This window comes from Aquila chrysaetos, chromosome 5, assembly GCF_900496995.4.
Source record: "Aquila chrysaetos chrysaetos chromosome 5, bAquChr1.4, whole genome shotgun sequence".
In the NCBI taxonomy this organism is placed as follows: domain Eukaryota; kingdom Metazoa; phylum Chordata; class Aves; order Accipitriformes; family Accipitridae; genus Aquila; species Aquila chrysaetos.
In genome coordinates this window covers 24,871,191-24,885,463 of record NC_044008.1, presented here as the reverse complement: position 1 = coordinate 24,885,463, position 14,273 = coordinate 24,871,191, and the positions used below count along the sequence as shown (strand labels likewise).

At 38.0% G+C, this 14,273-nt stretch overlaps 1 protein-coding gene across 2 annotated transcripts in view; it reads right to left on the bottom strand.

Annotated features, from left to right (window-relative positions):
• The window catches only part of ATP6AP1 (ATPase H+ transporting accessory protein 1), a 55,317-nt gene that overhangs the window by 23,173 nt on the left and 17,871 nt on the right, over nt 1-14,273 (bottom strand). For both annotated transcript variants that reach the window (XM_030016228.2, XM_030016227.2), the window contains one exon: nt 9,688-9,773. In XM_030016228.2, coding sequence (XP_029872088.1) covers nt 9,688-9,773 — 86 coding nt within the window. The remainder of the gene's footprint in view (nt 1-9,687; nt 9,774-14,273) is intronic.

Sequence of the window (14,273 nt, the reverse complement as noted above, 5' to 3'; positions counted from 1 at the left end):
TTTTATGATTCATTAAATATCTATCTGTGAAGTCGCTCAATCATTTGGGCTAAACCAGAAATCCCGTCACAGAACAGCAGCTGCAATGTTTCAATAAAATTGTAAACATTGCGGTTTTAGTAAAATGAAAAGGACAGAACAAGAACAAAGTATACCATGTAATATGAAATTTGATGTCAGGCACTACTTTATCCATGGCTTTTACAGCAGTACTTCCATTAACAAATTAAATAAGAGGCCTGTGGCATTTTGGCAGGAAAAGGATGAGTTTCTTGCCTTTTTTTTCTCTACCAGTGACACTAAGGACATATGTCATACGACAACCGAGTAACAGAGATTCCCATGTGAGGCTGAAGTGAGCTGGTAAGCCTACGTGGAACAGTACAGTACTGTGATACTAAGTTGGATCCCAGGAAGAAACAAAGACTTGTCAACTCATGCTGGGCAAATTTGCCTCCTCTCTTACAGCATCCCCAGCTAACAGTCCAGGGGTCAACTGGTGAGTCCCAGAGCCCTCCCACCATTGCCTTGGGTCTCCTGTAGTTTGGCTGGGGCTAACACAGGTGACTGCACAGGGGTCTGACTGTACGGGGCTATTTTCTCAAAAGACATTAGCACCACAAATTTTTATAATCAGTCAATTTTCTAATTAGGCAACTTTCTAAAAAGAAAGATACCATATATTAGGTGACTGAAATCCAATTCAAACTTGTCAGCTACAAGGAATGGGATAATATGGTCCTCAGAAAGAAAAAAAGACCTGTATTTCAATACACAAACGCTGCTGTAACAGTCTGTCAACATTTTATTAACACCCTGGCCTGGTTCATAGCTTTGTCTGCTAAAGCTCTAATGTGCAAACTTTGTTAATAGAGGCTTGCATGCAATTCCAGGTTCACAGATTTTTATGGAAAAGCCTATAGGATTTAATAAAAGTAACTTTTAGAGAGAACATTTCAATAGAACTATCCATCACTAAAGCAAGGATATATTTCTCTGTTAAAGTCATAAATACACTTGAAAATTACACAAAAAAAATTATCCTCTATCCTAATTTTAGAGTCATGTATGCTGTACTTATGAGTTTAATGGGTGCATATGCACAATGGCTATGTATGAATAATGATGGCCCCTCTTTTCTGTTTCAAATGGCAGAAAATCATTAGCTGATGGCTTTAAACAGTCTAATACTTCAGGGGATTGTAGGCAGGGTAAGACTTAGAAAGTAGAGAAAAACACAACCACTAGATGCATAAATATAGCAGGTCTAGAACTGCGCAACAAAATGTCTTCCTACCACAAAACACTGAATTTCTAAAATCGAAACATTCTGTGGCACTACATAAGTGAATGAATTGTTTTCTAAAATGAAAAGAAAGATAGAATATAATATGCCAGTTGAAACTAAAATGAAATAATCTAGGTTTCTTCTAACTAATCTTAACTGTGTTACAGATTGGATGCACGAAAACTTGGGGGTTTGTTATTCTCCCATCAGATCTCACACACTTCCAAGGATCAGGAATCTGCATGTTACCAATTACAGGCAAATTTTTATGTCATGTGTTGATAAAGTGCGTGTTTGTTCCTCTAACGTCTATTCCTTTAGCACAGACAACTGAGGCTGCAGTAGAAATCAAATGGTGCAGGTTGTAAATGCTTTTGCCAGTGCATGCGGCATCCCTGTGGTTGCACCAGCTGGTTCTTTTACCAGCTTTATTCATTTAATTTCCTACAATGGGAAGGAAGACAAAAAGTACTGCAGGTAGATGTTTAGGTCAAGGCTGCTCTGACCACGTGCGGGGGCTATGTAGCAACACAGCACTAAGCTCCTGGCTGTTCAACCCTAGGAACATGTTGGGAGGGGAGACATACGCTGGGATCCTATGAGTGGATGGGATCATTTCCCATTTCTAACCCTTTGCTTCCCCAAACTGGGAATGCATGTCTGCCTCTGGAAAAGATCATGCCTATGGGCTTTGGTACCTGGAGAAGGTGCTGAAGATACAAGTCTCTGTGCTCAGTGGCAGCAATGAATGGAGAAAGGATTCAAATTCCCCAGAGGCAGCATGCAGGTCCTTAATCACAGGCATCTTGAGAATCCCGTTTCACTAACTGAAAGTAGGAAAAACTGCACCAAGTTGGGGTGCTACCTACTGGTTTTCCAGCTGACACAATCACTTTTTGTTATGTTGTTCTGGTTGCCAGTAGAACAATGATTTATGTGCAGCGATCATGTTTTTTGATGTGGCAATTATTTTCATTTTCAAAAGTGGCAATTCTACAGCAACCCGATACGTGAGCACGAGGAGGAATGTCTGGGAGTTTCCTTTAGTGGAGCTTTGTTTAGCCTGTTGGCTGCCTCTTCTGGCTCATGGCCTTTAGTTAAATAAGTTACATATTACCTTTCACATTCCTGTCCCAGAGAAATGCTATGCCAATATCCCAACCTTCCACTGCCAAGACACAAGACCAGCTGAACTGTGTGAGACCAAAGGTCCACCTAGCTCACTGCCAGTGCTACTGATAGTAACTGGCAGCTAAAAATAAGAAAAGGGTAAATACAAACAATACTTGTCCCAGGACACCCTCCTTGATTTCTGTAATCTTTGGGTTAGAAACCTTCAGAGCTGAAGGTTGCATTCAGACGAACACATGTAATAGGATCTACCTTCCATCCCTTCTTCCTATCTTTCTTTCATCAGTTCACCAAATCACTGAAATCCATGCACTTTTGCCACCCAAAAATCGTTAATTTTGTTTCTTTAAAGGAATTTAGTGCTCCTGAATTCCTATGTTATGGTCTGTGAGCGGTGATAATCATGAATGCTGGCCAGAGACAGTGAATAATTGTTTCCTGTTTAGCCTGTTCATGTTATTGGTGTTTTTATTTATTTTTTACCTCTTGAATTGCCAATTTTCCTAGCTAAAATATTTTCATCTTGTAGTTCTGCTGTATGCCTTTGGAGCTGGGGTGGCCAGAATCACACACGCTATTCCACTGGCTGACTTGCACCCACCAAGGACTTACTGAATTAATTGACGCTTGCTACTTTGCCCTCCTCCTTTCCAAATGACTGGTAACACTGTGCACTATCCATCCCACTGCTGACTGCTGGGATGTTCCAAGAGATCTACCCACATTTGCACCATAATCTCTCTTCTGAGAAATAGCATCCACTCACCACAGTGTAATATGTCTATTTAAGGTTTTCCTTATGTGTGTTACTTTCCTTCATACTGGATTTCATCTGTCATTTTATCACCCAGTAATGCAGTGCTGTGAGTGGTTTCTCCAACTTGTCAGAGTATCAGCAAACTCTGGCACCTTTGGATTTCAGCCCCCTTTCCATACTAACGCTGACTCTGTTGAACAGCACAGGTATCAACATCAGTCCACAGGGAATTCCACTGGTAATTACTCTCCACTGTAAATGCCGATCCTTTGGTTTTATCCTTTTTTCCTACCCTTATTTTTTTTATTTCTGTCCCAAAATAATTTTACTTTTTTACCTTTCTTACTGTAGCAACTGGATCACTTTTACTTATGTATTTTATGGCTCTCAAAGAACACCAAATCCATACTGTATTTTCTTCATATATGCACATATTTATTACTTTAGTTTCAACCAATTTTGTCAGTACAGAACATATGTTTCCTGGCTGTATTTGTTCAGAGATATGGAGCCTCTTTTTAAACCCCATGTCACACTTGCCACTTCCCGCTCCTCTGGGATTAAGGCCAAACTAATTTATAATTTTTATATATACATATATTATATAAATTATAATTTATAAATTATACATTAGAAATCTTGGCAATTTATAGTCTTGTAGATTCTTTTTTTATTTTATTTAAAACTTAGGTGAAAATTATCTGACCCTGGTAATATGATACTACTAATTTGATTGATTTATTCTGAAATCTCTTCTACTACCACATCAGTAACAGCAAAAGTTTTTGAGTCTTGATGATTACTGGAAAAAAGTCTTTGAAGTGAGAACTTCTTTGTGTTCCACCACAGAGATTATCAACAAACAGGCTCATTTGGCTTTGTGTTGTCACTCATTTTTCTGAGTTGTTCTTCGTCTTTCAAAAATGCTTTTTGACGTATAGTTTGAGCTTTTAATACATTGCATTTAAACAGTTTGAATACTATCTATAGACAGAGTCAGTCAACATAATTACAGGACTTTACCAGGCAATTCACCAAATCACAGATATATGGATCATTTCAGGTTTAAGATTAAATCTTTAGGTTAAATCATGTCACTTGGATGCTGTGTTTCGCCTCAGTCTTCAAAGACTCTATTCCTAGAGTAGGACTCTATAATTCCTAGAATATAACATGCCTACCAACATGCCATATCAATATGCTTGTTTACAGTTACACATTCTATTTATTCTACCCTATTTTAGCCTTAAACCTTTATTTTGATCTAAATTATTATGTTTATGACCTCTGCCTATATATTTTTGAGAATATTCTTTGCAATTTTTATGCCTGCATTTTACCAATTTCTGTTTTTTTCCTAAGACAGAATTCACCCTCCCCTGTACCCTTCTTTACCATCCCTCCCCCACTCAAATTTTCCTGGTCCTTGGCTTTAAATGCCCTGACCACTTTTTAGTTTGGTGTATACAGAACACCTGTATAGGCTTCATCTATGCCTTAAAATGTTAGTTAGCAACTGAAAATAAAAAAATTGTTCTGATCAGATAAGAATAATAGTTTAGTTCTATGCTGTCCTTCATTTCCCAGTTAAGTCAATAAGAATACATATTTAAAAACATAAATATAAAATGAAAGCTAAGGTTGCAAAAATGTTTAAAGTGAGTGAATCTTAATGCCCTAGGGCAAAGTCTAGGGTTAAAGGTAAAACACTAGTTTTCAGTTATTTCCCTGAATTCCCCACTAACACATGGAATGAATCATACAGAACTGCTAGCAAGCATTTCTGTCATCCTCGTGTTCAATTTCCAAGCTAAATGTTTGTTCATTTTTTCCCTCTAGAGTGACACCTAACTGGCTTCAACCAGCCTTAAGCAGTCCTTCTGTAATTATTTAAAAAGACTCTACCTCTATTAAGTAGAAAAAAAGCTGAGTTAGCTAGGAAATAATTAAGTGCATATTCTTCATCTACAAGTTAAAGTTTATTTTTTATTATAATGGAATTCTTTAAGTGGGGAGAGGAGACAACTAAAGGATAAGGAATTCTTGTGGTTTCTTCTTTTAGGTTGGAAGCACTGATGCTTTATTATACTATGTCAAACTATAATTGCTCCTTCAAATGTAAAAAATACAAAAGTAAATGAATAAGGCAATTCCCATGTTCAAGGATGCATGGCAACATCCACCCTGCAACTCCAACTCTAGCAAATGGCATTATAAGCATTTTTATGACATTGGGTTCATGGGAAAGATCCCATTATATAATGTTTGAGTATATTAAATGGTTAAAAGCATTTCATTAATCAGAAGCTGTGAAGTCAGTGGGGTGGCTGTTGTAGAGTTTAGTTTCCTCAGAGTGGTGAACTGAACAGTCAACAAAAAAGAGAGGAGCTGGATGTAAGTGGAAGACGCAGCACTGCAAAATGTAATGCATTTTTAAAAATGCATTAGGTAGAAGGCAGAAACAAAGAAAATGCAACCACAAGCACTTGTCAAAGAAGATAAAACTCTTTCATACTCTTTTCAGCTGGAGTGCACATCAATAGCACCTGAGGATACCTTCAAGAGACACTTTTCAAGAGTCAAATGCAACCACTTGCGCTGCAGATGCCCATGTTACTTAAGGCTGAATAAAATTCCTGTAACTCATGTTGCTTGGCTCTGAGTGGGATCAAAGACTCAACACACTTAAATGCCAACTAGAGGAGACAGCCTGTAGAATGAAGCAGTCAAAAGCCCACGGTAGCTGAAACTCTCTGAAAATGTGGAGGCAATAGAGAAAGTTTAAACAGCACTTCACAATGCATCTGTAAAAAGTGGAGTCAGCAAAATAAATATCAGCTGGGAAGTAGCCATAAATCTCCTTTTGACAACATGTGGTTCCTCAGCATTCAATCTAACTGGGAAGAAACAACTATGAAACTGTCTTGCAGAAGTTTCAGAAGCAAACTTGTAAAAATATGACATGGACACCATGAGGATCTGAAGGATGGGAAACGTGATGAGATTTATGATTTGAAGCATATCTGTCTTTCAATCACTGCAGACTTTTTAACCTCTCCAATTACAACAGCACAGGTAAAATTATGCATTACAACCAGAAGCCAAAAAACTAACTAGCAGCAAGCACAAGTAGAGGGGTGACTTTGATCATAGTCCCCAAGAACACAAAAATTCATATATTCATAAGATCTCCTGATGACAGAGTGGAACAAGGGACTGCAGAGGGGTTTGATTCTCCTGAAGAAAAACAAGCTATCAAATGAGTTTCAAAGGGAAGAAAGGTCTTGGCAGGAGACTCCTCAACTCTTGGGATAGATAAGTTTCTGGTTTTTTAATGGAAAAGATGAGAAACGTTGAGTGCAAGTTGTCTGACTAAACGTATATGTCGAGATCTGACCTAAGCATGAGGACTGCCTTTATGGTTGTCAGAGACAAAGGAGATTATGAAGGGTGAGTTTCATCTCATCCTGCAGCAGTCCCCTACAAAATAGGTCAGAGGATCATACCCTAAAAAGTCTTTGATTGTAAGGAGAACCCTGGTTGATGACTTCAGATGTAGGCAGTTACACTTCACTTGCCCAGAATTATGTGATTCAAATCACTCCCAATGTCAGCCCAACTCAGCCAGACCTCGAAAGCAAAGCCTTTTAGAACAAGAGTTGCAAGACATGGCAGTAGCCTTGTTGGAGGAAGGCAGCTCCTTTATGACATGATGGGATATCCAGAGGAATGATCAACTGGTTAGTGAAACCATTTCATGTAGGTCACCTAACAGCCTCTGTTTCAGGGTCTTAATTCTGTCTTCCAGCTTCAAATGCTGAACTGGAACAGAGCAAGAACCAGCCTGAATAAATCTCCATCATGCATTGAGGTAATTAACTGATAACTATGATAGCCCAAAGGGATCTGTGGCTGCACTGACTAAACTAAACAGCTCTTTCTCATCAAATCAGAAAAGAGACTCAATCATAGGGGAATTTTGCTTCCTGTCTCATTAATTCACTTTCTGCAAAGCCAATACCAGTCTGGAATCTTTTCCAATATATGCATTTCTCACATTTATTTTTCTCTGCTTGAGGCAATGGAAGAATGAGTGAATGTAATAAGATGATGCTATGAAGCCACTAACTGCCCAATAGCAAGGAGGTAGAGCTATCAGGAGAGAAGTATCTCATAGCCCCAGTGTTTGGGAGCTTCACTGCATAAAATTAATTTACCTGATCAGAAGGAGCTACCTTTTTTTTTTTTAACGTGTCATGCTTAAAGCTCATTTCCTTCATCAATGAGAAAAAGCCAACTTAGTAAATGCAAATCTTTCATACTTAATGATTGCTACTGATTCTCAAATGTACTAAGTAATGTAAACTCTTTTCCCATACGATCAAAGCCTTTTACTTCTCATATATAGTGATCTCAGTTATCACCGGGGAGTGACCCTGTAACTTTTAGATCATGGAATATAGTCTTTATAGCTTAAGCAAAGGTAGTTAGTCCTTTAGCTTAGGGTTGTGAAACAGTTCACACCTTCCGCAGTTCAAACACAGCCAAAGATAGGCAATACATACTAAGAAGAAGTTACATGCAAATGTACAGACCAATGAACCCTCAAAGGTACTTTCCATTTTGCCTTTTCTAGCACTGTACAGAAGCTGATAACCTTGAATGCACTGAAATAACTTAAAGTTATTGTGAGGGGAAAAAATATGTTTCAAATGGTTTTATATGGCATTGAATTTACAGAATTAAGAAAAGTTTAAAATGCTTATTTTTTTAAAATGCAGAACATCTTAAAATACATTGCTTTAATTATTTAAAAGTGCTCCAGTTGCTCAAACTAAGTCACTTTCATTTAGAAAGCCTGTTGAAATATGCATAGATTAAAAATTCAACAAACTTTTAAAATTGCTCAAAAAATTCCTTCTCTTGACACCAATTCTTTCAGTAATTAAAAATATTTTTCATTCCAATTGTTCTAAATGCAATTTTCAGCTAAGAATGCCCACGTCCCTTTGATTTCAAACAAAGAAAAGTAAAGAGCCACAATAACTAAGTAATTTTTATTTTTATTTTGGATCTTTGTTAAAAAAATTTACAAAAAAGGCAGATCAAAAATCCTGGACTCATGTCCTCGCCTTTACCACAAAAACATACAGCACAGGATATCAATGTGAGCTTCCTTCCTCATGCTGCTCTGTCTTTGTGTTCTAAGTCTGGTCTTCAAAACCCAGTCTCTGGAAATTTCACAGGGTGGATTATTGAAGAAAGTTCTTGTTTTTCTTCAGTAGAACTAGCCCTTTTCCCAGAGTCTGAAGGGACTATTCTGATCATCTTGTTGGATAGCCAGAGGTTCAAGATCCTACCTCCCTGCAAAAACCCAGATTATTTCTGATCGAACATAGAACACCTTTGGGGGGTTCATCCCCTTTTGGCTTAAAGAACATTTAATGAAGTGCAACCAAGTTGCATCTTACTCTTCTTTTGGATAAGCTAAAGGGACTTCACTCCATACTCATGTAAAACAGGTTTTCTAGGTTTTGTTCTTGTGTTAAGAACAGTTGTGAATTTTTTTTAGTGTTCCCTCCTGAAAACCCTCCAGCTTCTCAAGATCCTGTCTGCAGTGCTCACACTAGATCTAGACAATCCCACTAATGGCTTTCCTGTTGCCTAAACCAAGGAAATTATACCTTCTGTATTCTTAAATGACATTATCTTGAGTTTTAATTAAAATTCAGATTAAATTAAGCTTCATATTAGAAGCTCAGATGTGTTGCCACTGGAACATATAGATAACTTGCTTTCAAAAAGTTGTTGTTTTTTAAGACACAGCCCATCCCTCATATGCCTCTCTTCTTAGAGGAAACTGTATTCCGTTATCCTCAAGGCATGACTGTCTTCCATTTAATTGCATTAAAATTAAAATTTGAATATTTCTTGATTACAACCTCTATGCCATACAAAACAGATAACTCTGCATGAATAACTATCCTGCGTTGCTACTTACTGCTAACATAATGTGATGTGATCTATAAGTGATGTTCTGACTATCAGCAAGGGTGAAAACTTTACCTTCCAGTTGTAAATACCAAGCATTGACTAAAAGGAATTAAACCTGTTAATTTAAAAAAGGATACATTAGTAGCCTTCAATTAATTAACAACACTCCCTCTTTACTGACCAGGCACACTAAGAAGCTCGATAAGGTTCCACGTAGAACTTACTATAAAACCATTAGAGTTAAATGGAAAAAAAATCTAAAATTACAGTCCTTAAAAACAATAATAAGTTCTGAAGACAGTGGCAGATCTATGGTCTCCTAGAACACCAAAACTTCAATAGTTATGTGGTGTAGCTATTGTACATGAAAAATCATACAATCATTTCTGATCAAAACCTCATCTAATACAGACTGCTTGCTTGTGTAATCTTGAAAATCATCTACAGCATTCCTCTGTAAACATAAAGTTGTTAGATGCCAAAAATCTGGCAGTTCTAGGCACTGAAGATTACTCACCCTTGAAGGTCTCACTGCAGTATAAATTACTGAAAAATGAATCCCTCGTTCCTGCAGATCCATGGTCAGTCTTCCAATTATTTTTTCTATAAATAGAAACATGTATAATTTAACAAACTCTGTAAGCTGAGAAAGCTAAAATCCCACAGTAGTTGGAGAGAGGTAATGAGCTAGATGTTTAAGCTTATTTAGTTTATTTAAGCAATTTAGGTGCTCGTACCATTTATATGCCAATAGGTACAAATGGGATAAGACATGTTCAGTGTCTTGAAAAATGCGAAATTTCAGTGAGAAAATACAAAACAAATACATTACAACAGTTCAGAAAAAGGAGTGATTTTGAAACTGAAAAGTAAATACCAGAGAAACAATACCTGAAAGGTTGAACATTGGACAATTAAAAGCAAGAGCAGAAGAAATCACTTAAGAGATGACAGCAGGATGCATATACTGTTAGTCAAGTGACCAGTTAATAAATAAATAATAAAGCTTTAGCAGTATTATTCTGGGAATTACAAAGTACATAGAACCAATCACTGAGAAGCAATACACAAAACATAGTGCTTAGTTTGGGGCATGATATGCATAATATTGGCAGCAATATTCCTTTTTTCTTCAGTGGATTTAAAGCCTGACTCTGCACCCTCAACAGCATATGGAAAATTTTGCTGTTGACTACAGTGGAGGCCAAAGGAGAAATATGGTGGAATATTTCTGAAAAAGGAAGGAAGTCAAGTAAGGGAGGACCCTTCAAAGAGGTCCAAAGGCACCTCTACAGAAGATCCACTTTTAGTTCTGAAACCACCGGCAGTTGTGACAAATACTTACAACTGATAAATGTTTTCAAGCTGTATGCAGAAATTTTAACATCTGCTTATGGTAAGGAGCATAACAGTTGTCAGTCAAGAACCATGATTAGTGTTATTATTGGGACTGATAGAGAAATAAGCAAGCTGACCCACATTTACTGTTTCAGTGCCTTCCCACTTCTCATCCATGTACCAGTCTGGTGAATGGATGTTTTATAGCCTGGCCATACAGGCTTCTCAGATTTCGAGGTTATACATTACAGAAATTGTATTTCATTTTCAGGTACTGGAAGTCGACCTTATATTATTATCCTTTTTAACCTCTTCTATTTACAGTAATTATGGTCTCCTGGCTGAGTAAAATGCTTAGCTTTTGTAAAAATGCAAGCCTTGGTTTTTCTGCAGGGTTTTAACCAAATTGATTTCCTCATATCAGTCAAGAATCATAGCTATGTAAATTTTCCTTCTAAAAAATTATTGCTAAAAGGATCTACTATAAGAAATGGACTTACTCAGAAAAACAACTGCTTATGTACTACTACCGCAATTATATTGGGTGTGGAGGTCCAAGGCATTACATAATGTAGATTTTGTATTCTATATGCACGGAGTGCAACTCACTGGAAATTCTCAGCAGCCTCAGCTAACATTTGTGGAAGAAAAAATAATACACAGAAAAACGCATAGTTTGTCTTTGGTTTTTCTTTCATTAAAGGAACCAATTGCTGTCTGAAATAACACGTTATTTGCATTTCACTTCAGTAAGGAGCTCCGTGTAACTATAGTTACCAGTAACATCTATAACTCTTGCCTTTAGGAAGATTCTAGAGGCAATTCCTTCATTCGGAGAAGCTGCTGTGAACACCCTTATGACAGCAGAGTTGATATAGATCTTTGTTTGCCTGTGATCAAAACTCTACCTTGCTTATGAAGTATTTGCAAATTCTTCAAGGAAAGGGGTCCATATTGTCCACAGTATTTTAAAGCACCTAAATTACATGCCTACATGGGAACATTAGTCATCCCAGGCTCTTTCTTTAATGGAACAAGAGGCATCTCCAGATGGTGATATTGATGTTAGAGTGATTTTAGAGTGGCTCTATTGAAGTTTTTTTTTATTATTATTTTAGATAGCATGGATCAAGGAAACACTACATAGATCTATGAATGTAAAATAGTTGGTCTAGGTGTCCTGGTTTCAGCTGGGATAGAGTTAATTTTGTTTCTAGTAGCTGGTATAGAGTTATGTTTTGGATTTAATATGAGAGTATTGTTGATAACACACTGATGTTTTCAGTTGTTGCTCAGCAGTGTTTAGACTAAGTCAAGGATTTTTCAGCTTCTCATGCCCAGCCAGCAGGAAGGCTGGAGGGGCACAAGAAGTTGGGAGGGGACACAGCCAGGGCACCTGACCCAAACTGGCCAAAGGGATATTCCATACCATGTGATGTCATGCCCAGTATATAAACTGGGGGGACTTGGCTGGGCAGCAGATCGCTGCTCGGGAACTAACTGGGCATCAGTCTGTGAGTGGTGAGCAATTGCATTGTGCATCACTTGTTTTGTATATTCCAATCCTTTTATTAGTATTGCCATTTTATTATTGGTATTATTACCGTTATTAGTTTCTTTCTTTCTGTTCTATTAAACTGTTCTTATCTCAACCCATGACTTTTACCTTTTTCCTTCTGAGTCTCTCCCCCATCCCACTGGGGGGGGGGCGCGGAGTGAGCGAGCAGCTGCGTGGTGCTTAGTTGCTGGCTGGGGTTAAACCATGACACTAGGATAACACCTTCAATTAGCATAACTGCCTGCATCTATGCCTTGGTGGAAGGATTAAACCTTTTTCCAACTCATTGAAGACATATCCCTTGAATTTCACCAGGGAGTGCAGGATTAGTGCTATTATTAATTTCTAATCTACCATAATTTCTTTGTGTGATTTTACATGTGGATGGAAGGGATGGAAGAAACTAAATGAGAAGAAATGTTCTGGAAGGAGAAAAGTGAAAAGAAGGGAAGAGTATGAACTATGAACAAGAGTGAAAGAACAGAAAAGAGCAAGATGAGAGGGGGGAAAATGGGAGAGAAGAGAAAGAGCAGAAAGAGGAATGCACTGAGAATCAGACTGGAAAAAGGAGTACATGCAATAGCAATTAAGGAGCCTCATCTTATGCCGATGGAGTCACAGGAAGCTTTGCCATTGATTTTGAGGTATGCTGGATCCAGCAGGTAAGACTGACATGACAAAATGCAACCTTCTCCTGAGCAGAGAAACGTTTAGGAAAACAGGCAAAAACTGAGTAATAATGTCAAACTCTACTGCATGCAAAAGAAAGAAAAAAGAAATAGTAAAAAGAAGCATAAAGAAAGCAGTAAGTCTGAATCCCTTGAAACTTGAGCAGATTTGGATTCTGAATTCCAGTTTTCATTTTGTAATGAGCCTCATTTTAATAACGTGGTAAAAACCTCTGCTTACTCCAGCTTCTAGATATTTCAGAACAGCACATTTCTCTTGGGCAGTATCTGAGACCATTTGTTCTGTCTTACAGAGCTTCCTGTCTGCAGTGAGTAAAACAGCAGGAGAGATTTTTCTGACATTTTATTACATCAGATTTTAAAACCCTTTACAGCAGAAAGGAAAGAAGTTGCTGTGACAAACATAAGAGGCTTTGTGAACTTCTAGGCAGCCTACTACAGGTCTGCAGTGTTTTTCTATGGGTTTACTGTTGGTAACACAAAAAAAAGTTTACAAGCAATGTTTATGGGTTAACAATTCTCTTGTCACATAGCAAGTATGTGACAAATAGTATTTTATGTTGCTTACCTAGGTAGGATCTAGCAGCAGTCCCTCCATAACAAACACCAATAACTCATAACCTCGCAAGCAGTTCTGACCTTGAAGGGTGTCCTGACAGTAATATTTGGCAAATGACTGTGGTTGTGCTGCAAACAGTACCTAGATATCTAGACCAGCTGGAGCCCAGATTGCATGACTTCGAAGGCTGTGTTTGGGACACTTTACTACTTTTGCAATGCCTCTCTTCCGACACTCTCCCATCTGCTGCACAGACCTTCAGTGGGATAAGTTTAAGGAACTGTGGCTCAGTAACTTTCATTTGAATTAAAACTTCCTGCTGAAGTTATTTCCAGTTTTTATTCAGCAATGAATTGACTGGCTGCTTTGGCAAATAAATCAGAAGGTGAGGATTCAGCCCACACTCCCACTTTTCACAGTACAGCTGAGACGCAGAATACTAAGTGCAGATTTTGCACTTGGCCATACAAAGTGGCACATCTTCCCTGATCCACACACCTTTTTGCTGATAACAGCTAGTTGACACTAATTGGAAAGTTGGTATAGCCTGTTCCTCCATCATCCCACAGATCCCGCATTAACTTTGCTGTTCCAAAACAGAGTGGCCTGAGATGAGGTTTGGGAAGCTTATTCTCGAGTTTGTCCAGCTGATGAAAGAAGCGTCCCATAAAGAAAAAGCTAATGTTTAGCCAAGGCCAGCATTAAGTCAAGGCTTTTCCTATCTAAGATGCTCTGGGGACAAGAAAAGAGAACTAAACAACTCCTCTGCAATTCAGAGATGGAAATCCAGCTGCTTATTTGAGTATAAAAAACACACTCATTTTGGAGTAGTGCAAAAACAAAGAGAAAAGGACACACCACTGATTTCAGTACTAAGGTACTTTCCCTGGATTTTCAAATCTTCTTCTGATTTTACAGCCCCAGCTCTGGGCAGAAACAATCATAGGCACTAAGGACAC